General features: G+C 41.4%; 1 protein-coding gene across 4 annotated transcripts in view; it reads left to right on the plus strand.

Annotated features, from left to right (window-relative positions):
- Positions 1–25,006, plus strand: part of BABAM2 (BRISC and BRCA1 A complex member 2) — a 298,575-nt gene that overhangs the window by 224,986 nt on the left and 48,583 nt on the right. For all 4 annotated transcript variants that reach the window (XM_074988576.1, XM_074988574.1, XM_074988575.1 and 1 more), the window contains exons 8-10: positions 12,546–12,645; positions 14,671–14,741; positions 18,030–18,112. In XM_074988576.1, coding sequence (XP_074844677.1) covers positions 12,546–12,645; positions 14,671–14,741; positions 18,030–18,112 — 254 coding nt within the window. The remainder of the gene's footprint in view (positions 1–12,545; positions 12,646–14,670; positions 14,742–18,029; positions 18,113–25,006) is intronic.

A 25,006-nucleotide genomic window follows, 5' to 3' on the forward strand; every position in this document is an offset into this window, starting at 1 on the left:
ATTCACATAATGCTACAGAGAAATGAGTACCGCATTTTTCTATCTATCTATAATAATATGGATCTCGTCACAGTTGTATCTGAGTGTCTTGCTCTTTTTTTAGTAACAAGCAGTCCTGGAGCACCTTAAAAACTAACACATTTGTAGGTAAAACAAACCAGCAATCATGCAGCACTTTAAAGACTAAATAAATAATTATGTTAGTCTTTAAAGTGCTGTGTGACTGCTGGTTTGTTTTCTTAGAATACAGACTAATACGGCTACCTCTGTTATTAATCAACATTTTAGGTAATGAGCTTTTGTGGGTAAAACCCACTTCTTCAGATCATTCCAATAAGCTGAAGAAGTGTGTTTTACCCATTAAAGCTCATTACCCGATAAATGGGTTAGTCTTTAAGGTGTTACAGGATTGCTTGTTATTTGTGAAGCAACAGACTAACACGACTACCCCTCTGAGACTCTTTTTAGCAGTGTCTGTTCTCACAAAATTCCTGTGAATATAGGGTGATTGTCTTTATTTTACAGGTGGGGAACTGACGCACAAAAATACTAAGGCCTAGATTCACACAACGAAAGCTTAGGTGTCTAGAAAATCAGTGAATCCACAAAACCTGACCTAAAGACCTAGTTTCTATGAGCCATGCATAGGGAGAGATAGGTACCTAGGAGTGGGATTCACAAAAAACAGCATGCTATGGCTCCTCCCTCTGCAGCCAGGGCTGCAGGGGGGTGGAGGGGAAGTGGCTCCAGTTCCTAGCCTTCCTATGCCTTGGAGCTCAGGGGCTCCACCTCCCAACCCTACACTGGTGCAGAGTGGCAGGGGCTCCAGCTCCTGGCCTCGTGCTGCTCTGGGGCCAGCAGGAGCTCTGGCTCCCAGCCCTGCGCTGCTGCAGGGCTCAGGGGCCTAGTTCCCACCCTGCGCTGCTGTGGGGCTCAGGGGCTCCGGCTCCCAGCCCCGCTCAGCCATGGAGCTTGGGGGTTCTGGCTCTGCAAACATCCACTCAATGGGCAGTGACAGTGAAGAGCAAACAGAAGCAAACATAATAACATAGAAAATATATTATTGCCTCTTTATAAATCCATGATATGCCTGCATTTTGAATACTGTGTACAGATGTGGCTGCCTCATCTCAAAAAAGATGTATTGGAATTGGAAAAGGTTCAGAAAAGGGTAATAAAATTATTAGTGTATAGAATGGCTGTCATATGAGGAGAGATTAGGAGGGATGTAACGAGTGTGAAGAAAATTAAAAAAGGCTGTTTACTCCTTCCTGTAACACAAAGTGACATGAAATTAAATTAATAAGCAGCATGTTTAAAAGAAGCCACAAGAAATAATTGTTCACCCAATGCAAGTCCCTGGTAGAGGATGATGTGAAGACCAAGACTTTAACAGGATTCAAAAGAGAGTAATTCATGGAGGATAAATCTATCAAAGTCTGTTAGCCAGGATGGTCAGAGATGGTGTCTTGTCAGGCCAGGGAATGAACAACAGTAGATGGGTCACTTGATTATTACCTGTTGTCAAAGGTAGAAAAAATACATAATTAAGTACAAGTCACTGATGTCCCTCTGGAAAACTGCTTGAGCAAAAGAGCACATGCACATGTCACATCTTGGTAGTACTCAGGTATCCAGAAGGGAAAGCTGGTGCACTTTTACTTAAGTATCTTTTGGGGTACTTTTTCCACCTCTACCTGTTACTCTTCATTCTCTCTGAGGGCACTTGGTATTGGCCACTGTTGGAAGACAGGAGACTGGGCTAGATGAACCTTTGATCTGACTCAGCACGGCTGTTCATATGTTCTTACAGAGCCAGGCATGTAAATCCAAGCTTCAGGCTATCTCTACTTTCGATCCACAACCACCATGCCTTTCGTTGAGTCAGGTGTCCCAGGTGCCTAAGCTATTTCTTTTAAGAATGAGTTAGGCACCAGCCTACCTCCATACAAAATGACCCAGAGGAATGGAGAAGGCCTCTATTATAAACTGTAAATCCCTTATTCTTATCAGGCTCAGGGGAGAATTGAACCCGGATCTCGTACATCCCCAAGGTAAGCATCTTGACCACTGGACTGTTGTGAAAAAAAAAATACTGCCACTTCCTGCAGCTGTTTTGCGTATAATTAGGTGGCCTCAGAACACTTACTGAATTGGACCCCAGAGGCAAGACAGGGAGAGGAACCTAACTGACTTGCCCACAGTCATATGGGAAGTCAGTGACAGAACATGGAATTGACACGTGTCACCCAAATCCTGAATGCTTCACCCATGTAGTGCATTGCAGTTCTGAAAAAGGAGTATGACAGTGAGTTTAATTCTTTGCCTTGTAGATTCTCAGGTACAAGTACAAGAACTTCTGTAAACTTATGAGGAGTAAACTAAATGGAATGACACTGATGCCAGGTCTACACTACGTGGTAAAGTGGACTTAAGATATAACAATTGTGTAGCAGGGATCAATGTATCGTAGGTAGATATTTCTGGCCATCCCAACAGTGGGAGTTTGATGGGAGTGTTTCTTTCATCAACAACCCCCCATACTCCTTGCGACAGTGAGTACTAAGGTTGATGGTAGAGCCCTGATGGTTCAATTTAGTGTGTCCCCACTAGGCACACTAAATCAAACCCAAAAAGATTGACTGCAGTCAAGTTGATTTTCCAGTAAGTATAGACATACCCTGAAACTTTCCCAGGGAGAGCTATTCATCTTAATTAGGCTATCAAGATCTGTGAAAGAACTTCAGATTGTATATACAGAGGATCTCCTGAGACTCAGCAATTTAAAAACATACGGAACTATGGGAACAGCAAACAATCCAAAACACATCAGCAATACCTAAGCTTATGTGTACTGCAGATACATTCATTTCAGAACAAAACCCTCTCAATGTAGATGGGCCACTGGTTGAATTTGACAATGGGAGTATATCAATATAAGTAAAATTTGATTCACAGAATGAGGCCTTTAAGATCCTAACAAACCATTTGAAAACTTGATTTTAAACACAGTCTTGCATAGTTGTCATAATTAGGCTTACTCTGTTTGTAATTACTGCAAAAATTATTTTTCCTCATGATATTCCCTCTGCTCTTTTACTCACTTTAGAATTGGTTTAATAAAATAACTGAAGTTGAAAGTATCATGTCGCTTGACATTATACACGTGCATGGTAAGAGATGGTCTTTACCACAAAAATCTCACATTCAACTTTGATGTGCAACAAGTAGTTGTTTAAGTGTGAATAAATACAGCAACAGTTGGTATAACCAACCTGGAGGTGGGAAGTGAGGACAAGGTTAACAATGATAGAAAAACATAGTTACAGAAGCTTGTTATGTACCACAGTATAATTATGTTTTTCTCATCTCTGGCAGAGTGTAGCTCACATCCATCTCTTTGTGCAACTAAACTCTAATGATGCAATACCTGCCAAGATTGTTGATTTAAAAAAAAATAAAATTCTGTGTGTTAATACACTCTTGGTAGTGGTGGGGCATCTCTTAATATTATAGCCATTTCAAGGCCTCTTTAAGATGCTCTTGATTAGTTGTCCCATAATTCGGCTTACTCAGCAATTTTTTTCAAATCCCTCTCCTTCTGCGGACCCCCACACCCATTTTCCTCCTCTTATTCCCTCTTGCTCTTTTCTCCTTTTGGAACTGATTTAATAAATTAACTGAAGTTGATACTATGATGTTACAGATCTTTTGATCTAATCTTAGAATTAGGCATTCATATTATTTCTGAAGAGTGTGTAATATTGCAATTAACATACAAACACACATACACAGATTAACCACAATAGTCAGCAGACGAACCATTCAAAATTATTTACATAAAAAGTCAGTGTATGCTGGTAGGTTCAGGCACTAGCCCAGGAAGAATTCAGGGCCATGCCCTTGTATCTTACAGGCCCTTCCTTCAGTGTACTATTATTAATTCAAAACACAAAATCTCTTTAAATGAAGTGGAGCTGTTCTTCCAACAGCAAAATTCTCTGCATGAGCTCGATCCAGAATTCTTATACTGTATATTCCTTTGTCTACAGCCAGGCAGATATTTATCCTTTTGTGAATGGCCCACCCTATCACAAATAGTTCTTTCCTTGTGAATTAGTCTTTGGCTGGCTGACCAATTTTGATATGCTTTGCAATTTCTGCTTCATAAGAAAAAGTCATTTGCTGCTCTTGAACAGTCAGGTAATGCAGAACTGTGTCCAGGGGGTTATTTTCTATTCTATCATCCTGGACACATTTGTATTATCACTTGGAAATTTCCAGCTACAAAAATTTCTGTCCTTTACACAGTGTGTTCCTATGTGGAGCTACGTCTACACTAGCCAAAAACTTCGAAATTTCCGTGTAAATGGCCATTTCAAAGTTTACTAATGAAGCGCTGAAATACATATTCAGTGCCTCATTAGCATGCGGGTGGCCATGGCACCTCAAAATTGACGTGGCTCGTCCAGACGGGGCTCCTTTTCGAAAGGACCCCATCTGCTCATAGGAATAAGGGGACTTCAAAGTAGCCGGGGTCCTTTTGAAAAGGAGCCCCGTCTGGACAAGCCGCGTGGCAGCGAGCCACGTCAATTTGAAGTGCCGCGGTCACCCGCCTGCTAATGAGGCTTTGAATATGTATTTCAGCCATTTTGAAGTTTTTGGCTAATGTAAACACGGCCTCACTGTTTCCTTTTTTCTAAGAAAATTATAAGCTGGTCCACTTTGCAGAACACTTACTTCAGGAAGTTCCACCTGATCTGACTGACAGTGCTACGAAAGTCTGAATTCCTCCAGACCTCTTGCCTGCAAGATAAAAACATAAATTTCCTTCAGGTTGCTGTTGCCTTTGATGGATCTCTAAGATATGACCACCAAAGAAAATACAGTTCATTTAATTAGACAATTATATTTTCCAATCAAAATCAGCACTGTGCGTTATCCATTCACCATCATTTCTGAAATTAGTGTCATAAGAAGACTACCGGATGACTTTCAGTCTAGTTCAGTGGTTCCCAACTTGGGGGTCCTCAAGGGTATTGCAGGGGTCCATTAAAAAAGAAAAGATATATAAAATGATCATAGACAATACATTTTAAATAAATTGCAAAGTTACAGTCAATTATGTTAAATTTAATCTCTTCCAGTAATGTTATTAATTGCTGTCTGAAAATCTATGTTGTGGTTGCTTTTATTTAGTGGCTAGATTTGGCTTTGATGCGGGTCTGTGAATGCTTTGGGAGTATGATTGGGAGGTCCATAAACCATCTGGGGGGCTGATTAGGGGGCTGGACTAGTGAAAAGGTTGGGAACCACTAATCTAGTTCTTGCTTTGCAGGTGTTGCCTCATGGGAAGCTGGATTTTCTGAAACCTAAGTTTAATTAAGTGGTTGCTACTTTCCTGCATTCTTATGGCAGCAGCCTCCAGATAGATAAAAAAGAAAGAAATCGTATTAAGTGGAGAGACTTCACCAGAAACTTTAAAAAACAAGCACAATATAAAACCATCTATTTAAAACTATAATAGAGATAACGCTCCCCTCTCAGGACAGTTGTAAGGCTTAATTAGTTAATGTTCGTAAAATCCTTCGTGATTTTTGGATGGTAGGGACTGTAACAATTACAAATATTGTTTTATTCAAGTACTTTGCAAACAGATTTCTAACCCAGCACAAGGAACAAACATGCATGTCTGCTCAGACTTCCACCTGACCCTATTTATCTTTATTTTCTTTAAATAAATTCTGTGTAGCTATTTTCTCTTTTCAGAGATGGCGGTTTGCACCAGGATTCCCTCCTTTCTATGGAAGGACCTTGTTCTTAAAGACCTTACCTTGTATTAACCTAATTTGCAGTTGACCGGGGGTAAGCCTAGTTTCTGTCAAAATGTTTTTAAAGATCAGCCAAAGGAAATGGCTTCAGAATAATGTTGTGCCTCAAGAGGCAAGAATATTGATGCTACAAATTCCAGCCACTTTAATCCATTAGATCAAACTTCTTAGAAATTTAGGTGATCACCAGATTTGTCGTCTGGGAACTGGCTTATTTACAGGCTATTCCAGGCACAATGTGCCAGGAAGGAGAGTTTCTGACTGCTGGGAAACTGGACCAAACTCATAATTCTTGAAAGGAGCAAATCGCAAATAGCTGCCTTTTGTCTTGAAGGATAGCATCTCCCGACCTACACTTCTGAGAAAAAACTCTTTTTCTTGTTAGTATTTCTCAACTTCCCTTCAAGCCCCCTTAGGACAGTTTGTGGAGACCTTCACAGAACAAAGGCATAGGGAACTGCTAGCATTCTCGCTGTGCTTAGAAGAGAGAGAAAGGCATGCATAGCCCAGATGAATAGTAACAGAGAGTAAGCCGTGCTAGTCTATACACTATCAAAACAAAAAGCAGTCAAGTAGCACTTTAAAGACTAGCAAAATAGTTTATTAGGTGAGCTTTCATGGGACAGACCCACTTCTTCAGACCATCTTTAGCCGAGATGAGAATGACTGAGAGAACTAATGAGGTACTAGAGACACGTCCTGCAGAACACAATGCAAAGGCTGACTTGATTTGTCTTTTAGAGTTCATATGGTTAATAATGATTATTACAGTAAATAAGGAAATTATATTTATGTTGCTTCCTTTTCTCAATTATTTCTTTTCACAGAATCACAGAATCACAGGGCTGGAAGGCACCATAGGAGGTCATGTAGTCCAGCCCCCTGCTTCAAGCAGGATCAAACCCCACTAAGTCATCCCAGCCAGGACCTTGTCCAGCTGGGACTTAAAAACCTCTAGGGATGGACAATCCACTACTTCTCTAGGCAACTCATTCCAATGCTTCACCACCTGCCTGGTGAAGTATTTTTTCCTCATATCTAACCTACACCTCTCCCTCTTCAACTTCAGACCATTAGTCCTTGTTCTGCCATCTGACACCACTGAGAAGTTTTTCACCCTCCTTTTTAGAGCTCCGCTTCAGGAAGTTGAAGGCTGCTATTAAATCACCTCTAAGTCTTCTCTTCTGTAAACTAAACAAGCCCAAATCCCTCAGCCTATCCTCATAGGTCTTGTGCTCCAGACCCTTAATGATTTTTGTTGCCCTTTGCTGAACCTGCTCCAGCAAATCCACATCCTTTTTATACTGGGGGGCCCAAAACTGGACGCAATATTCAAGATGTGGCCTCACCAGTGCCAAATAAAGAGGAATAACTACTTCTCTAGATCTGCTTGAAATGCTCCTCCTAGTGCACCCTAGTATACCGTTAGCCTTCTTGGCTACAAGGGCACACTGTTTACTCATATCCAGCGTTTCATCCACCATAACCCCTAGGTCCCTTTCCATCATACTGCTGCTGAGCTAGTCGGTCCCCCAGCCTGTAACAACGCTGGGGATTCTTCCGCCCCAGGTGCAGGACTCTACATTTCTCCTTATTGAACCGCATCAGATTTCTTTTGTAATTACTTACAATGTTTGTTTTCTTAAAATAATGAGATCACTTGAGATTGTTCAGTAAAAGCAATGTAATGTCAGGCTTAAGTATGTCTGTTAAATATTTACCCATTGAGGCAGATATTTATATGAGTCAACGGGTTTTATCAGTAGGGAAGTTAGATAGTGTCTGTTGAAATAATGTTCAAGCCCCTGACTTCATAACTACTGAAACATTTAAGAGAAAGCATCATCTTAAAATAAACTTTCAGTAAAAGACTCTTTACAGCGGTATTAGTTCACAGTCTAATTCTCTCATAATTTAAAGACTCTCTGTTGATACCCTGATCTGAAGCAAAAGCAAGAGAACCTGTTTAGCCATCTTGTCCATACTCAGGCTAATGCTGAACTGTTCCTTTCAGTGTTTTCTGCAGGATTGTTTTGAGGATTTCCAGTAACAGGGTTATCATGATCGACCGTCAGGGGCTACTGTGTAGTTCAGCAGATCATTCATGTTGACATTTGTTTTTCTCAGAGATTTTCTTTTCATTCCATTTTCCTTTGCTCACTTTTAACCTATTCCTCTCAGTTTTAGCCACTGGGTCACCTTAATTAACTAGTTCTTCTCTCTGGGGTTTCAAACCATCTCTTGATGAAGCTAAATAGACTGAGCTCCTTGAGTCTATTACAGTAAGGCTTATTATTTATTTATTTATTTAATCAGTCTTGTGGCTCTTCTTTGAGCCCTTGCCAGTTTATCAGCATGCTCTTTCTTGAACTGTGAACACCTGAACAGGACATAGCATTGTGGCAGTAGTCTCAGCATTGCCCAACACAGAGATACAATAACCTTTCTATTCCTATTCAAGATTTCCCTGCTTATCCATCCAAAGTTTGAATTAGCCCTTTTGGCCACAGGACCACACTGTAAGTTCATGTTCCACTGAGTATCCCTCATGATCCCTGTACAAGTGTGAGAGCAAGGCCAGGCAGGGTAGGGGTTAAACAGGGCCTGTTGGCCCAGTCAGCCCCCCTTGGTTCACCTGCAGCCAATGTCAGGCCTGAAGGGGTATGAAGGGAGAGAAACCAGCCCAATTTGAAACTGATAAGCTAAGGGGCAGGAGCTGGCTCTGAGATGGCAGGGCCTGAGCCAGAGCTGCCACCTGGTCAGCCGCCAGAGTGCAGAGCCTCAGGACCCTCCCCGCAGGCACACAAGGTGGAAGCCCCTCCCAGGGAACCCCTCTCCCACCAGAGGGGAAACTAGGTTCTCGTTGCCACGCCCCAAACTTATCCAACAGACTTTTGGGTGGGGCTGAAGACCCACACCCCAGGCCCCAGCAAGGGGGCCTAGCCATGAGGCCACCCAGTCACCAGTGGGAACCGCTCACAATCCCAGTTTTTTTTCAGAGTCTGCCCCCTTTCCCCCAAGACAGAGTCCTCCATCCCCAAAGTATGGCCTGCCCATTCATCAGTCCTAAGCATATGTATTGGCATTTCTCATGTTAAGACGTGTTGCTTGCTTTTGCTCAGTTTACCTAGCAATCCAGATTACTCTGAATCCAGGATACATCCACTTCATTGTTTACCACTTCTCCACTTTTTGTGTCATCTGTCAGTTTTATCAGTGATAAATTTGTTTGTTTTATGCATACATATAGAACTGGAAGGGGCCTCCAGTGGCCACTGAGTCCAGTCCCCTGCACTCACAGCAGGACTTATCACCATCCCTGACACATTCTTTTTTCTTTTTTAAGTTCAACCTGCCCTAGAATCTTGAAAGGCCACACTTGAGGATTGACCTCACACCCTGGGTTTCTAAGGCCAATGCTCTAACCATTGAGCTAGCCGTCTTCCAAGTCATTGGTAAAAATGTGAAATAGTATAGTGTTGACCGGTGTTTGGTCACAAATTTAAAATAATTATTTGGGGTCTGGAAAATGGATGGTATGAGGGTGCTGTAAAAAAAAAAAAGAAGAAGCATTCAAAAACTAAGAAATTCTCTTATGTTTGCTAAAACAAAAAAAAGTCTGATTTTCTTTGTACTGTTTTCAGCATCTCCAATAGAATCTCACTGCTGAGAATAGCCTTAGATTTGGAGGGTGTGGAATGGGTACTAGTACTTCCTTTGTTTAAGGATAGAAGTGTTCAGAGGATAGATCTTTATAATACTGAGAGAAGTAACTGCAAAGTTGGTGTGACCTGATAATTATCATCTTCCTTAGTGCTTATTTTTAACTTCTCAGAATGAAGACCCATTTCATTCCTCCAACTGGAATACAACTTCAGAATTTTCCAAGGGCAAACTATAGTTTGGCTATTACACCACAGTTTTGATGACCAGCTAATACATCGTCTTCTGCTTTTTCTTTATTCCTGTAAATGGTTCAGTAGGGTTCCCATACTCCTAAACACATCACCTTGGTAACTAGATGATCTGCAACAAACAAACAGATTGAGAAGGAGACTAAAGTTGGTGAGAAAAAGCAGCTACATATTTGACTAATGACAGACATACAGGAACAGACTTTATGCTGTGGGTGATATATGCTGAATATTTTCTTTTTCTTATTCATCCTTGCATCTTCAAAGTCCAGACCTACAGAACTATTCCATGTGGTGAACAGTCTGCTGAATCCAGACTGTTTCAATAACAGATTTCAGTGTGTCTCATAATGATAAATTTTCGGTTTAGGCTTCTGTCTATCAAAGGGTCTTGCCAGTTTATATCCTTACACCTAGATAAAGAGCCTGTCAAGGCATACAAATCCATGCCAAAGGATCCCTTTGTAGGATAAGGACATTAGTTTGCAGAGAAGATCTGTTAGATCCTAATTTTTTTGTGAGATCAATAAATAAATAGCATGAGACAAAGTAACATGTTAACTTTTGAAGGACAGTAAAAGCTTCGTTATCTGGAAACCAGATAACTGGCATATTCAGTTAACCAGCATGCCAGGGGCTGGCTGACAGACTGGGGCCAGCTGCTGTTACGCCAGCTACCTGCCTGGAGCCAGCTGCCATGGGGCTGGATACGCAGCCAGAACTGGCTACTGTGGGGCTGGTTATTTTAGCGTCAGTTATAGAGAAGTACTGTATGCTCAAAGAGAGATACAAGCCATAGCCTATGAGAAACTTTCATAACCCTTACAATCAGTAAAATACAATGGGAAGGATTCAGGTCGGTTGTTGAATAAAAATGGTACCGCCTTTATCTGGATGTACGATCAGCTTTTAAGAAAAAGTGATTATAGTCTTGCTCTCAGAGGAAGTCATCAGATGAGGTTCCTGGCCTTGATGATTACAGCCCTTCCTCAAACTTTCCTGTTATTGGAAAGGCTGCTGAAAAGATTGTGGCAATGCAACTTTGGGCTCCCTTTCACTGTTCTGGATCTCTAATATTCTGGTTTCTAGCCTCCGTATAGTACAGAGACAGAATTAGTACTGTATTTTTATTCAGATGATCTCCTTCTCGTAATGGACAAAGTTCTGGTATAGAGCTAGTCAAGAAAAGGGAAAGGCATATATGTAATTTTAAAACAGTGCAACCACCTCTATTCAAATATTCATGTTGATTTTATTGGATATGCCTTTGATGTAGTTGACCCTGCAACATTGATCTCACACTTAGGCTACGTCTACACGTGCATGCTACATCGAAATAGTCTATTTCGATGAATAACGTCTACACGTCCTCCAGGGCTGGCAACGTCGACGTTCAACTTCGACGTTGGGCAGCACCATATCGAAATAGGCGCTGCGAGGGAACATCTACACGCCAAAGTAGCACACATCGAAATAAGGGTGCCAGGAACAGCTGCAGACAGGGTCACAGGGCGGACTTAACAGCAAGCCGCTCCCTTAAAGGGCCCCTCCCAGACACAGTTGCACTAAACAACACAAGATCCACAGAGCCGACACCTGGTTGCAGACCCTGTGCATGCAGCATGGATCCCCAGCTGCTGCAGCAGCAGCCAGAAGCCCTGGGCTAAGGGCTGCTGCACACGGTGACCATAGAGCCCCGCAGGGGCTGGAGAGAGAGCGTCTCTCAACCCCTCAGCTGATGGCTGCCATGGCGGACCCCGCTATTTCGATGTTGCGGGACGCGGTTCGTCTACATGTGCCCTACTTCGACGTTCAACTTCGAAGTAGGGCGCTATTCCCATCCCCTCATGGGGTTAGCGACTTCGATGTCTCGCCGCCTAACGTCGATTTCAACTTCAAAATAGCGCCCAACACGTATAGCCCTGACGGGTGCTATTTCGAAGTTGGCGCCGCTACTTCGAAGTAGCGTGCACGTGTAGACACGGCCTTACAGGGTTTGATAGGAGTTAATGGAAATGTTAGTTAGTGGCTCTCAAGGTTAATGAGGAACTAGTCTTTCTGAAGGACTGTGGACATAAGTGGGTTATTTATGGATGCGTGCGTGTTACATGGAAGGCTGTTTATACTGTTTATTGTGGACAGTTTGATGCAGTGTCTGGTTACATTTAAGGTGCTATGAGCCTAGATGCAGTGGTGATAAAATAATACAAATCATTAAATAAAACTATTCTTTGAGAGGATGCTTGGTGTGTCTGCCACTCTCAAGTATGAGCACTTTACTCTTCCAGTGGGAGTGGTTTGATACTCTTGGTTAAAGTTGTCTTTGGTCACTAATGTGTTGGCAGTAGTATATGGTAAAGGTATGGTTGTTTCTATAATACTTATTAGAGTCAAGGGGTAAGCCAGATCTGTTTGTAATCTTTTCTTAGGGTAGAGCCATACTACCACAGAAGATCGAGCCACTCAGGGTTGATCTTTTGGGTTTTTGTTTCACAACACTTTCAGAGGTCAAAGTCAAGCCCAGAACTCCTTGCAAGAGACAAGGAATAAGGAAGGTCGCCGGAAGAGACGCTCTTGTTGACCTTCCTCCGTGTAGACAGACATGGCAGTCAATTGCCGATAAGTTGATTTTTGCTACACAAATTACAAATCAGCGGTCAACTTCTGTGTCTAGTCTAGACATAGCCTTAGTGTGGTGCTGGGATTTTTACATTGAGGAATGTGGAGAGGGAGTAAGAATCACTAACTTGTCCCACAGGAGCAGCATCTGATAAACTGTGATTTTTTATTTTCTTGTTAGTGCTCTTGGAGGCTCCTCTGCTCTTCATATCCCAGCCTTTCCAGGTGGAGGGTGTCTCATTGACTACGTACCACAAGTGTGCCAGCTACTGACTAACAAGGTGAGTTAATACACAGAACTTAATTTCTCCTCCCTTCTTGTGTTCTACTGTATTTTAGAAGCACTTTTATGAAACCACTATGGAAGCAAAGGATTTGACTTATTTGACCAGACAATTTAAGTAGAGCAAACTCAAGAAAGTTAAAATATTCTAGTAACTCTTTCTTATAACTGATCTTGTGAGAGATTGAGCACTTTCATGTCCCGTTCAAATCAGTGGGAGCTGTAGGTATACAGCATTTCTTTGGTCTTAAAGGGGGTTTCTTACTGTTTTAAGGTGCATTAGGTTAAAAATGTCATTGAACTATATTATTGTTCTGTTGCTAGATAAATAGCAATGTATATCCAATGAATTTATCTTTCAAGTGAAGAGACCTCTAACTATCCCTCAATTATTCTAGATTATGAGCACTTGACAAAAGGTCCTATTACAGTGATATGGTCTCATCTAATTCATTCAAATGGAGTGAATCATAGTAAAGTAATAGCCACTTAGCTTTTCCATGAATAGAAATCTGTATTCTGATTGGTTTAAAACTTTAGCCAAAGAGAAGGTTTATTGATTAGTTACAATACTTTGAAAGTTTCTCAGACTATTTAAATTTACTTTTTATCTTAAAACAATAACTTAGGGCCAGACATCAAGCAATCTGGTTACTGTATGTAAATTCCCTACTTATCTTTTTTTTCCCCTTTTTTGTTTTTCTTGTTTAAATGAGGAAATTAAATGATGTATTTTAGAAAAGGTTCTTTCACAAATGCATTTCCATAATTATACTGAAATTTATCTTTAGAGCTGATTTGTTGTGGTATTCTGTTTTTAAAATCTACATGTACAGAGGAGTGTTTTTATCCTTTTTTTTTTAAATAAAGTCACTTATGCAAACTTTTCATTTGTTTTCTTTTTCCCAGAATAGCTATTCAGATCCCACAACAAGCTTTCAAACTAAGCACTTTTTTATAAACTGAAATAAGTGCTATTTTATAAATAGTATTATTTTACTTTGAGAGGGCATAACATAGCTATGAACACTGATAGTATTAAGGTTATTTCAAATAGTTTAATACAAGCCTTTGCTAACCAAGAAAGTATAGCCAACACAAAATATGTATTTTTTCACTCTTCTTTCAGTTTTAAGAGGCTCGAAGAGCATTAATTTTTCATGATGAAAAGCAAAGTAAGATATGTCTAAGTGACTGTGAATGAACATAAGGTCCACGTAGCCCAATATCCTGTTTTCTATTATTGGCCAGTGCCACATGTCCCAGTGGAACCATCCTAAAGATACAATGACCTGGGAACTAGATACTCTTTCAGCCTACCATCTTCTGGGTTGTTCTTATAATGAGTCAAATCTTGCTTATCTTGCAAATAATCCAGTCAAATCAACCAGACTATTCATGTAAGGCAAGGTTTATTCAGTGGGCTCAGATCTTCCAACCTGCGTACAGTGGCCTGGATCCATGATGGGATAAAAGATTTTCAAGGAAACTCAGAATACTTTAGAATTTCTTGTTGGCGATTCATTGGTTGGCTTTCTTGTATCTGAGACAGCCTGAAGGCAAAAATACAGCTTACTGTAAGGAAGTACTCTGCTGCTAGAGATGCTGTTTTTCAGATGACACACTCAGTTATGGTCCTAAACAATTTTCCTTACAGGATGTTACTCTAGCATCCTGGCCAAATACTTAGTTCAGCCAATTACATTTTGCCTATCTAAGGTTCTTTCTAGTGCTTGTACTGGATATGGTATTCTTTGCTTCTTATTACACAGGGTTAAGTAGTACTACGGGGGTACTGTTTTACCTATAGCTGAGTGAAAAGAGCCCTCTCTGCAGTTTGTTCGAAAGGCGTTTTAGGATCGTTTAGGATAAAACATGCTATATAAATAGATTCTGAAAACAGGTTTCTCCAGTAAAACTAGAAAAACATGGAAAGTTGGGAGCCTTTTTTTTTTGCCCCCTAACATGTCTTCACAGCTTTAGGGTGGTGTGGGATTCTGTTTTGTTTTGTTTTGTTTTGCAGGTACAATATGTTATTCAGGGATATCATAAGAGAAGGGAATATATTGCAGCTTTCCTGAGTCACTTTGGAACGTAAGTCTTCTTTTAAACATCTCATTTAACAGCAGCAAAAGCAAAATTATTTTATCATTCTGATTCACAGATGTCTTGATTGTTAATTAAGTCAATGACATTCTACTTCTCATTGTAAGGGTCTGTTGAAACATTGTATGTAATCCTAGGATAGCAGCTCCTATCAACAGAATCACTTCAAGCTAGAGATAAAATTTGCTGTCGGGGAGGAGAGTATGCTCATTACATGGCCCTTGGATGTATAGTTAACTTTCACTGGATGAATCCACATCTAGGCATCTTCAGAGAGTGAAGCACATAGTCCTCTCATACTAATGATGCTAGCAAGCGATCGAGCATTATTCCTCTTGGAAGCCAGCCACCACATTGATTCAACTCAGGAAATAACCTAAAGAGAGGAGAAGATAGTAGTGTTTATCCTTTTGTGAAGAAACTGACACTTCCTTATTTCTGTATAGTGTGCCTACAGCAATAATATGGCATATAACAAAATGAATGAATGGTTGTAGAAACTGTAAGGAGCAACATTCCAGAGGGTCTCAGGTGACACAGTAACACCTAAGGAGAGAGACAATCTGTTAGAGATTCAAACCACAAGTTTTTACACATCACCCTCAATGGCTTAAATTACACCACTCTGCAAGTCAGAAATTAGTACAGACCTTAGTGGATTGGTCTGATTAAAAACATGATTTCTGGGAATGATTCAGTCCAATCTGTGCTACAGAAACCCCTTCATCTGTACAATGGATTTATTACACACGTCTTAAGGCAAAAAAATGCATCCCCATAAAGAGCAAGAAAACTATGCTAACATCCTGCTGCGGTTTAAACATTACTGTATAGCCCATAGATATGATCACAGAGTTGATAAAATAAAGTTGTTTACCTCTCAGTTGATGGTATCATGAAAAGCACATGATACACAGCAAATTAATATACTGAAACATTGTAGTTTACGTGCTCTGATGCTATCTTAGACTTAAAGAGACAGCCCTCCCCTAATGGTTTGGGGATATAATCCATTGGCAGGGACTGCATAAGCAGAATTTAGCTCTGTGTAAATTGTCTATGACCAGCAAATTTACCTGTTGTTGCTTGGGTCCTTAAGTCAGTAATGTTGTGTTTTTAATAAATAAATAAAAGGAAATTGTACATACTTTTTTTAAACGATTGTACTTTTTAAAACCTGCACCGCCCCTGCCCCGCCACATCCCCAGGCTCTGCCCTGACTTCTCCTTCCTGACTCATGCACCCCACACACATCAACCCCCTCCCTTGAGCTCATAATCCCCCAGCCTTGACTCCTGTACCCTCATACACATCCACCCCATCACTGTGAGCCTCTCCTCATCCACAAACCTGATTCCTGCACTCCCCAACCTTCTACCCTGAGTCCCTCACAAACCCAGCGCCGTGCTTTGATGCCTGCTCACCTCTATGCACCCAACCCCCTGCCCTAAGCCCCCCACACCCGAGCACCCTACCTTGAGTCCCTCCTCCACCCCAATCACTTGCTATTCCTCTTCCTATCCCTAGGAGGGAGTGAGAGCAAAGTGTACAGCTCACCTGCTCCTTGCCCTCCCCAGCCAGAGTAAGGAATGCAGCAAACTGTGCACTTTCCCCTCACTCCCTGACAGTGAGGAAGGGGAACAGCAAGCAGCTAATCTTGGGGTGGGAGAGCTTCAGCTCTCCCTCCCCAGCACCACCAGCACAACCAACCCCTTACCTTGCTTCAAGATATGATAAGTGGAAGCGATATATTGAATTTGGTGGTCCTAGCTCTTACCATGTAGGAAGAGTTCTTGACAGACAGACAGACACACAGAGTGACTCACTCACAGACAAGCTCTCAAATATATAGTAGGTAGTATGATAAATTTTGCAGTATAGAAAAACTAAATTAAAACAACAGGAACAAAAACAACAACAAACAACATCATGGTAATTTTAATGCATGAGTGTTTAAGATAAAAGATAACGAGGAAGAAGGGATTAAGGAAGGTATTAATTCAGCTGTCATCTGGGTGTTTTTATCAACATAAGTAAGAACTATGTCCATATAAAAGTTTTTCTTTAAATTTAAAATATAATTTTCAAATTTTGTATGTGTAGTTGTATAATAAAGGGCTACGTCTACACTAGCACGCTACGTCAAAGTAGCCTATTTTGAAGTAAGAACATCGAAATAGGCTACTTCGACGCGTGTCGTTTACACGTCCTCCAGGGCTGATGCCATCGATGTTCAACGTCGAAGTAGCGACAGAGAACGTTGAAAGGAGCCGCCCCGGAAGGAAGTGCGGAGTGTCCACACACACAAGTGCTCCCCTTCGAAATAAGGGGCCATGAAAGCTCCAAGCCGCTCCCTTAAAGGCCCCCTCCCAGACACATTTCCCCTGCACAGCACGAGATCCACAGAGCCGACAACCAGTTGCAGGCCCTGTGCACACATCATGGACCCACAGCTGCAGCAGCAGCAGCAGCAGCCAGAAGCCCTGGGCTAAGGGCTGCTGCACACGGCGACCATAGAGCCCCGCAGGGTCTGGACAGAGCATCTGTCAGCCTCTCAGCTGATGGCTGCCATGGAGGATCCCGCTATTTTGACTTAGCGGGACGCGGATCATCTACACATACCCTACTTTGACGTTGAACATCGAAGTAGGACGCTATTCCCATCTTCGGATAGGAATAGCGATTTCGACATCTCACCGCCTAACGTAGATTTCAACATCAAAATAGCTCACAGCACGTGTAGAGGCGACACATACTATTTTGACGTTATGCCAGCTACTTCGAAGTAGCCAGCTAGTGTAGACGCACCCAAGGTGTATAAACTGACAGATTTAGACTCCGCTGAAACTGTTGGAAGTGAATGGTATGACATCGATCCCTAGATTTTCACTAAGGTTTCTGCTTTTTACATATAACTTCAATGTATTAATGATCTGCTTCTAAGTAACATACATGTAGTTTTTGGTAACAATGTGCAATTGTTATTGAATTACCACTGCAAGTGCCATTAGCAGAGGTCACTCTGTTTTAAAAAGTATCTGGTTTACACTGACAATAACCATTCCTCAGGTGGGAGCTTCATTACTGTGATGTAAGTAAGAAAATTATTCTATTTGAGAGGAGCCATTTGCAGCCTCCATTTGGAAGCAGATAGTAAATAAAGTAAAATCTTGGCCATTTTCTTTTGTTTGAACACAGTATTGATTTGCTTATCATTTATTATTGTAAGGAATATTGTGCAAAATGTATTCTCTTTTTATATTTCTGCTCTTATAGTGGTGTGGTGGAGTATGATGCAGAGGGCTTCACAAAGCTCACTTTGTTGTTGATGTGGAAAGATTTTTGCTTCCTTGTTCACAGTGAGTAACTGCCTTCTTTCTTTTTATAGGAAACAATTCAACAGCTTTGGCTATTTTTATTCAGTGGCTATGTATTTTTAATGTGGCCATCACACTGTTGAAAAGACAGAATTCTGACTGATTTGTGATGGAAAGATGATTTATGCATAGATCTGATTTTCTGATATTTAAAACTTCCAAATGTTTTCTGGGAAAGTGCTCCAATAACTTGTCCCAAGGTTCTAGCAGGTGCACATGTTGGCAACTGGGCTATTAGTGTGCATAAAGCAGGGTTACACAAATTCCTTCATCACCTGCCATGCACCAATAAATTCATGGAACTTTTTAGATCCGAATGCTGTACACATCCGTAAAGTTTCTTGTACTTTTATTTTTTTGAGGTAGAGGGATAGAAATTGTTGCTTTTTTCTGTTCAGGCTATATAAAAAGCTGTAGCTGATCGCTTTTGTTAAAAAGAGGATGGAGAGAGGCTGTTCTCAGTAGTGATGGATGGCACAACAAAGAACAATGATTTCAAGTTACAGTGGGGGAGATCTGGGTTGGATATTTGGAAAAACTATTTCACTGGGAGGGTGGTGAAGCACTGGAATGTGTTACCAAGAGAGGTGGTGGAATCTGCATCCCAAGAGGTTTTTAAGTCCCAGCTTGACAAAGTCCTGGATGGAATGATTTTGTTAGGGTAAGTCCTACTTTGGGCGGAGGGCTGGGCTCAATGATGTCCTTAGTCTCTTCCATCTAGGAGTCTATGATTCTATGATCCTCCTTTAGTTACAGAGAGAAGAGAGCCACAAGCAAGATTTTAGGACTCAGTGGCCTATAGATGACCCTTCAGCTAGTTTTTACCTCCCTTGAACTACATTTGTAAATCACGTCAGCACTGGAAGATGTCATGAGGTTGGGATAACTAGATTATGGTCTACATGAGGAAGAGATTTCTGATAGGAGGTGGATCTTTAATCTAGCAGGCAAAAAATATAACCAGTTTCTGTAGGAATGGGAACTGAAGCATAGATAAAGTCAGACTAAAAATAAGGTGCATTTTTTTCACAATTTCGGTAATTAACCATTGGAACAACATGCCTAGGCATGTGGTAGATTCCCTGGCAGTGGAAGTCTTTAAATCAAGGGTGGACATGTTTCTGAAAGACATGCTGTAGCTCAAACAAAACCTATTTGCTTTATGAAAAATTGTTAGATACGGTTCTATGGCCTATATCGTGCAGGAGATCAGGCTAGTTACAGCGTTCTCTGTAAACTGTGTGCTTGGGCAGCCACTCAGGAGAAATTCTCATGTCACTCAGCTGATTAATAGAGCCTCTACAGCTCGGTTTTTGTTTCTATAGATGGTGCACATTTGCATGTACCTCAGTGCACATAACAAAAGGTATTCCACACGTGGACAGAAAAAATCCACACATGGATGGAAAAGATTAGAGGGAACATTGGGCTAGATCAGTGGTTTTCAAACTGGGTTGAAACCCCAAAGTGGATCATGATCCCATTTTAATGGAGTTGCCAGCATTACACTTGCTGGGCCCCAGGACTGACGCCAAATCTGCACCCCACCTGAAGCAGTAGGGTTTGGACTCCAGTCCTCTTTCCTCCTCCCTCCCAGGGTAATGGGGCTCAGGCTGAAGCCCCTTCTGCTCCTTCCCCTGCCCTCAACCCGAGGGAGCGGGGCTCAGGCTCTTCTCCAGGGTCACGTAATAATTTTGTTGTCAGAAGGGGATCACGGTACAGTGAAGTTTGAAAACAACTGGATTAGATGATACCAATAGTTACTTTTGACTTCTCAATGCATGAATCTTAGAAGCACAGTAATACAGAGAGAGTTTGGTTTAGGCAAGCAAATCTGTGCCCTGTCCTCTGACTATCAAACATCTTACCCTTTACATATTTATTTATTGTTGACTAACATTCTTCTCTTCTCTCTGGTGCCATTTAGTGTAAAATAATGATAAATATCCTACTGTAGTTACAAATTTTGGGCCAGTTTCTTCTATGATGGTGGTGTCTAAATAGAAATTTGCTGAATGAAAGAGACTATAATCATTTTAGACACTAAAGAAAACATCTTACGTTGTATGAACACCTGAAAATTTGGAAGAAGTAATTTCCTCTCTAGCTGTAGGATTTACAGTATAAGCCAGTGAAGACAGTCCGGTTGGAAAAGGTTGAACCTCTCTAATCCAACACCATCAGGACATGACCAGTGCTAGATGAGAGAATTTGCCGGACCACAGTTGGTCACTATTGTCTAGCAGTATTACCAACACTTCCACTGCTCACTGGGCTGTTAGAAGACATAGGGTTAACTTAGAGCTAAATAGCAGCACAGAACACTGAGAGCCAGGACTGGTGGCTGGAAACAAACTTTATAGGATCGTGGGAAATGTGGCACACCCAGGATAAGTGGTCAGCCAGCTAACTAAAATCATGCCAGATTACGGATGTTGCTGGATGAGAGAGTGCCAGATCAGAGAGGTTCAGCCTGTACATTCAGTCTCATTCCTTTCCCACCCTCTGCTATCGCAGGCCAGCAGTGTCTATTGAATGTTCCTTCTTTTTCTGTATTATTCTCCCCATCTCTTTCCACAACTCTCTTCAATCTTTTTCATCTCTATTCTCTTTAATTTGGCTTTAAGCTATATTAGAGTTTCCCAGGCAGATTGATTTTTGTCGTGAGAGAAGAAAGCCTGGTGTTAGCCCTAGTAAACGTCAAAGAAGCCAGGTTTCATAATTGAGAAAATTCAAGCTTATCTTGAATGGCAGAGCAGCTTTTAATTGTTAATATTCAGAGATCTCTACTTAATGACTGTAGAACCCTTCAGAGGTATGATTACAACTGAACAGCTTGTCACTATGAATCATCTCCATGGCCTAGTAAACTGAGCACTAACTTTTCTGTGAAAGTCATTTGTATCACTTGCTTGTTGAATAACCCTCTGTATAACTTAAATAAGTTATATGTACTAAAGGATATTGCAAAGCAAGTACTGAAACCTGCATTTCATTTCCTGAATGAAGTAATGTAGACTTTCATCTCTTAACCACCAAAATGACTGTGTACATTGATTGAATATTTAGCAGCCCGTTAATAAAATGTTTAGCACAGGCAGATTTAAGTTGAAAAATGTTGTATTTTATGTATTTACTATGTGGAGAAGTCTTCAGAGAATATATAATATATAAGTGAACAAAATGAGAAACCATGAAAGGAACAAGATTCTTATTAAAATAGGGACTCTCAGTTTAGGCCAAAATAGTTTTGTTGCCTTAAGAACAACAAGAGGAAGTCTTGTGGCACCTTATAGACTAACAGATATTTTGGAGCATAAGCTTTCATGGGCAAAGACCTGCTTCATCAGATGCATGAGTCAGGGGGGTGGCATCTGTTGAAGCGGGTCTTTGCCCACGAAAGCTTATGCTCCAAAATATCTTAGTCTATAAGGTGCCACAAGACTACTTCTTGTTATTCTCAAAGCTACAGACTAACACGGCTATCTCTCTGATACTTGTTGCCTTAAGTTACCCTATACGCTGCAGCTGGGGTGTGTGATTTGCAACTAATGTAGACATACCTACTCTGTTTTTTATCTAGTTAGCTTACTAAAAATAGCGGTGAGGTTTTTGTGGCACTGGCATCATTGTGGGTTGCAACTGAATACATCCTCAGGGTATATGGAGTAAGTAGCCTGAGTTCAGTGAAAAAAAAGGGCAAATTGGATTTTAAAATATTAACATGGATACAGAATGTTATACTTGAATAAAATATTATAGTAATATATTTAAAGTCTTTTTTCTGTTGACTCAACTCAGGATTTTTATCCCTTGTGGAAACCCCACCTCCACCTCAGAACAGTCTCACATGATGCACAGTGTTCCACAGAACTAATGGGAAAAAAGAGGGCCATAAGAGAAGTCTTCACAGCTTGTCATACAGTATAGGAGAGAATTACAGGCTTTAGCAGCTATTTTAATCTAATCACTGAATCTATCAAAAGGAGGTCACAGGAACTGTTGTTTTAGTGGTTTAGTTTAAGAGCTAATCAAGTGTTTTCAAATATACATTATAAAAAAAGACATGAACATTCAGAGAAGTTCATGTTCATTCACTTGGGAGAGGAAGTCATTAGTCAAGTTTAATGTTAGTGGTGATGAAGTTGAAGAGTAACTTCACCTTCATTTGTGTTTGTGTACTCATAGACCTCTGTTCCCTTTGCTAACATTTTACACCACTGATGGTTTTACTTTAGTTTTGTAAATCAAATGATTTACTGTCAGAGAGTTAAAGGGTCTTTCTTTTCTTGGTCATGTACACGTGCCTCGCAATGCAGATTTCGTGGGTGTATGTCCAAGTTCGCATAGGCCTCTAGGTATGGACACAAGAATGAGCATGTGGCAAGCAGTTTATAAACAACTTTTTTTGGAAACACGATCTTTACTGTAAATGTGTCTTTAGCAATACAACTGAGATTGGTAGAAGAGTGAAAGATTAGAAATACACTCATCCCTTGTTAAACGAGTACTTTATTTACCAGTACTCACTAAAATGAGGGACGCATACATTTACCTTTGTTCACTAGATGAGTGAACTCCCCAGTGCTAAGATGAGCCTTACCCCGCTCCCCGCAGCTCCAAACCGCGGCAGCCTCACACCCCACCACCATGGCCCCAACCTGCCACAGCCTGACCCCCCTCACTGGGCCCACGGCCTCAAACTGCAGCAGCCTGACTGCACCCTCCCTGCTGGCTCCACGGCCCCAAACTGCGGCAGCCTGACCCCTGCCAGCCCTGCGGCCCCAACCCACCGCAGCCTTAATGCCTCCTGTCTGCCCCACGGACCCAACCCACGGCAGCCCTAATACCCCCTGTCTGCCCCTTGGACCCAACCCCCCACCAGGTTTTAACCTTCCCGCCCACTCATGGCCCCAAACTGCCCCCAGCCTTTAACCCTCCCCAATCCCCTACCCCCTCAAACCCAAGGCTGACTTACCTTTCAAAAGCAGCGCCACATGCTGCCACTCCTTCGCTGAGTTAGGAACACAATGAACCAATCGGAGACTTTTACATGTATTTTAGTGTTAATTTAGTGTCCCTCTTATGAATTTTCACTGACGAGCTGAAAGTTGGGAACCAGTTGTGCTCATTTAGTGAGGGATAACTGTAGCAATAAAGTATCAGTGGTGAATTAGGGGATGTTTGCTTCTTGTTTCTACAGTGTAGGATTTGGAAGGACACATGTTTTAGTGGAAAGGTCTTGCTTCTCCTCACCATATATAATCCTTATAGCAGTAAGCATGGTAGTTCCTCTAACTGTACAGTTAAACCTTCGATTTAACAGACCCCGATTTAACGTACTTCAGAAATAACAGACGCCATCCTCCAGCTCCCTGCACCCCCCTGCCCCCAAATAAATGCTGGTGACTCCCCAGAACCATCAGAGTCGCTGCCACTGCTGGAGCCTCCAGGTTCTAGGATGCCACTAGGATCAGTTCTTGAGATTGATCCCTTGTCAGTGGAATATGCAAGGAAAGAGACAGTGGCAAACCTAGTTCCCTCTTCTGACTCACTGCCATTTGTTCCCAGTGATGTTCATCCCTTGATGTCTGATCCTGAAAGGTGTTCAGCATCTGCCACTCCTCTTGAATGAAATTATCCTTGTAAACAGAGCCTCTAAACCTGATTCTGTCTGCTACTGAGGCCATGAACATAGGTCTGAATGTCACCCTTTGAATTCAGTGGGAACTGCTTGTACTCTCATCTCTGAGGATTAGGCACAGTGGTGGGACAGTAGGTTTAGCCACAGACAAGCAGTTCTGTTCATCACCTAACTGGGCACAGTCTGAGGCTGATACCAGAACTGAATTGCAGTACTATGGAGACTGGTTTGCCCTTTTGCTACTTAGTACCAGTCCTTGCCAGGTCTTTAAAGGAGCATTGTCAATTAGTTGTCGTTACTAATTTGTATTGAATTGTAAATAATTAAATAACTTCATTATTATCAACTGAGACTATAGCAACATCATGTTCCTATGCAGTTGGATGTTAATATTCTATGAGATGAATGACATTTTTCAGGCCTCAGAGCTTTTTGTTTGAGGCTAGTAAAGTTGATGTCAGAGCTGGTTTGTCCCCTTTTATTCTGTTTCCCTGTGTTCACGGTAGACTGATATAAATCTACATGAACAAGTTATAAGCAGATTTTTTAATAAAAGAAGCTGAAGACAGGACAAATTATAAAACCCAGTATGAAAAGAAACCATACAGTAAATTAGATTTTAAAATTATTTGGCGCTATGGCAGTGGTTCTAGTAGCAGAAGCAGGTATTCTTTGGTAAAATGTCAGTTTCCATTTACAGTGTCTGTAGTTCCAAGGAAACACATGTATTTGCAGTTTTTGCAGATTTTCAATTTTTTATGATAGTGCTCTGGATACTTTAAAGCTGATTATTTAGTATTGCTTCATCTGCTTTGAAATGGGGCCTACAAGCTCTTTCGCAAATGGATAGAAAAGTTATCAACGTTCACAGTAGTTTTTTTTTCTGAGGAGTGACAGTGTAGAAATGTCACTCAGTTGTCTCTGTCTATCTGTCTAGACCATTATTACCATAATGTCCAGGTACCTCACAAACTTTAATATTTATCCTCAAAGATCACCTGTGAGATAAAGAAGATCTCTGTTTTACAGGTGTGGAACCCTGAGACAGAGATTAAGTGGTTTCCCCAAGGTTACGTAGGAAATATGTGACAAAACTGGGAATGAAATACAGTAGGGCCTCTATTTACATGAGGGTTGTGTTCCCACACACCCTTGCATAACTTGAATTTCGCAGAGGTGGGGTAACGGCTTTTTCCCCTGGCAGAACACACGTTCTGCAGCCGGGGAAGCAG

The sequence above is a fragment of the Carettochelys insculpta genome, chromosome 3 (assembly GCF_033958435.1).
Source record: "Carettochelys insculpta isolate YL-2023 chromosome 3, ASM3395843v1, whole genome shotgun sequence".
Classification (NCBI taxonomy): Eukaryota; Metazoa; Chordata; order Testudines; family Carettochelyidae; genus Carettochelys; species Carettochelys insculpta.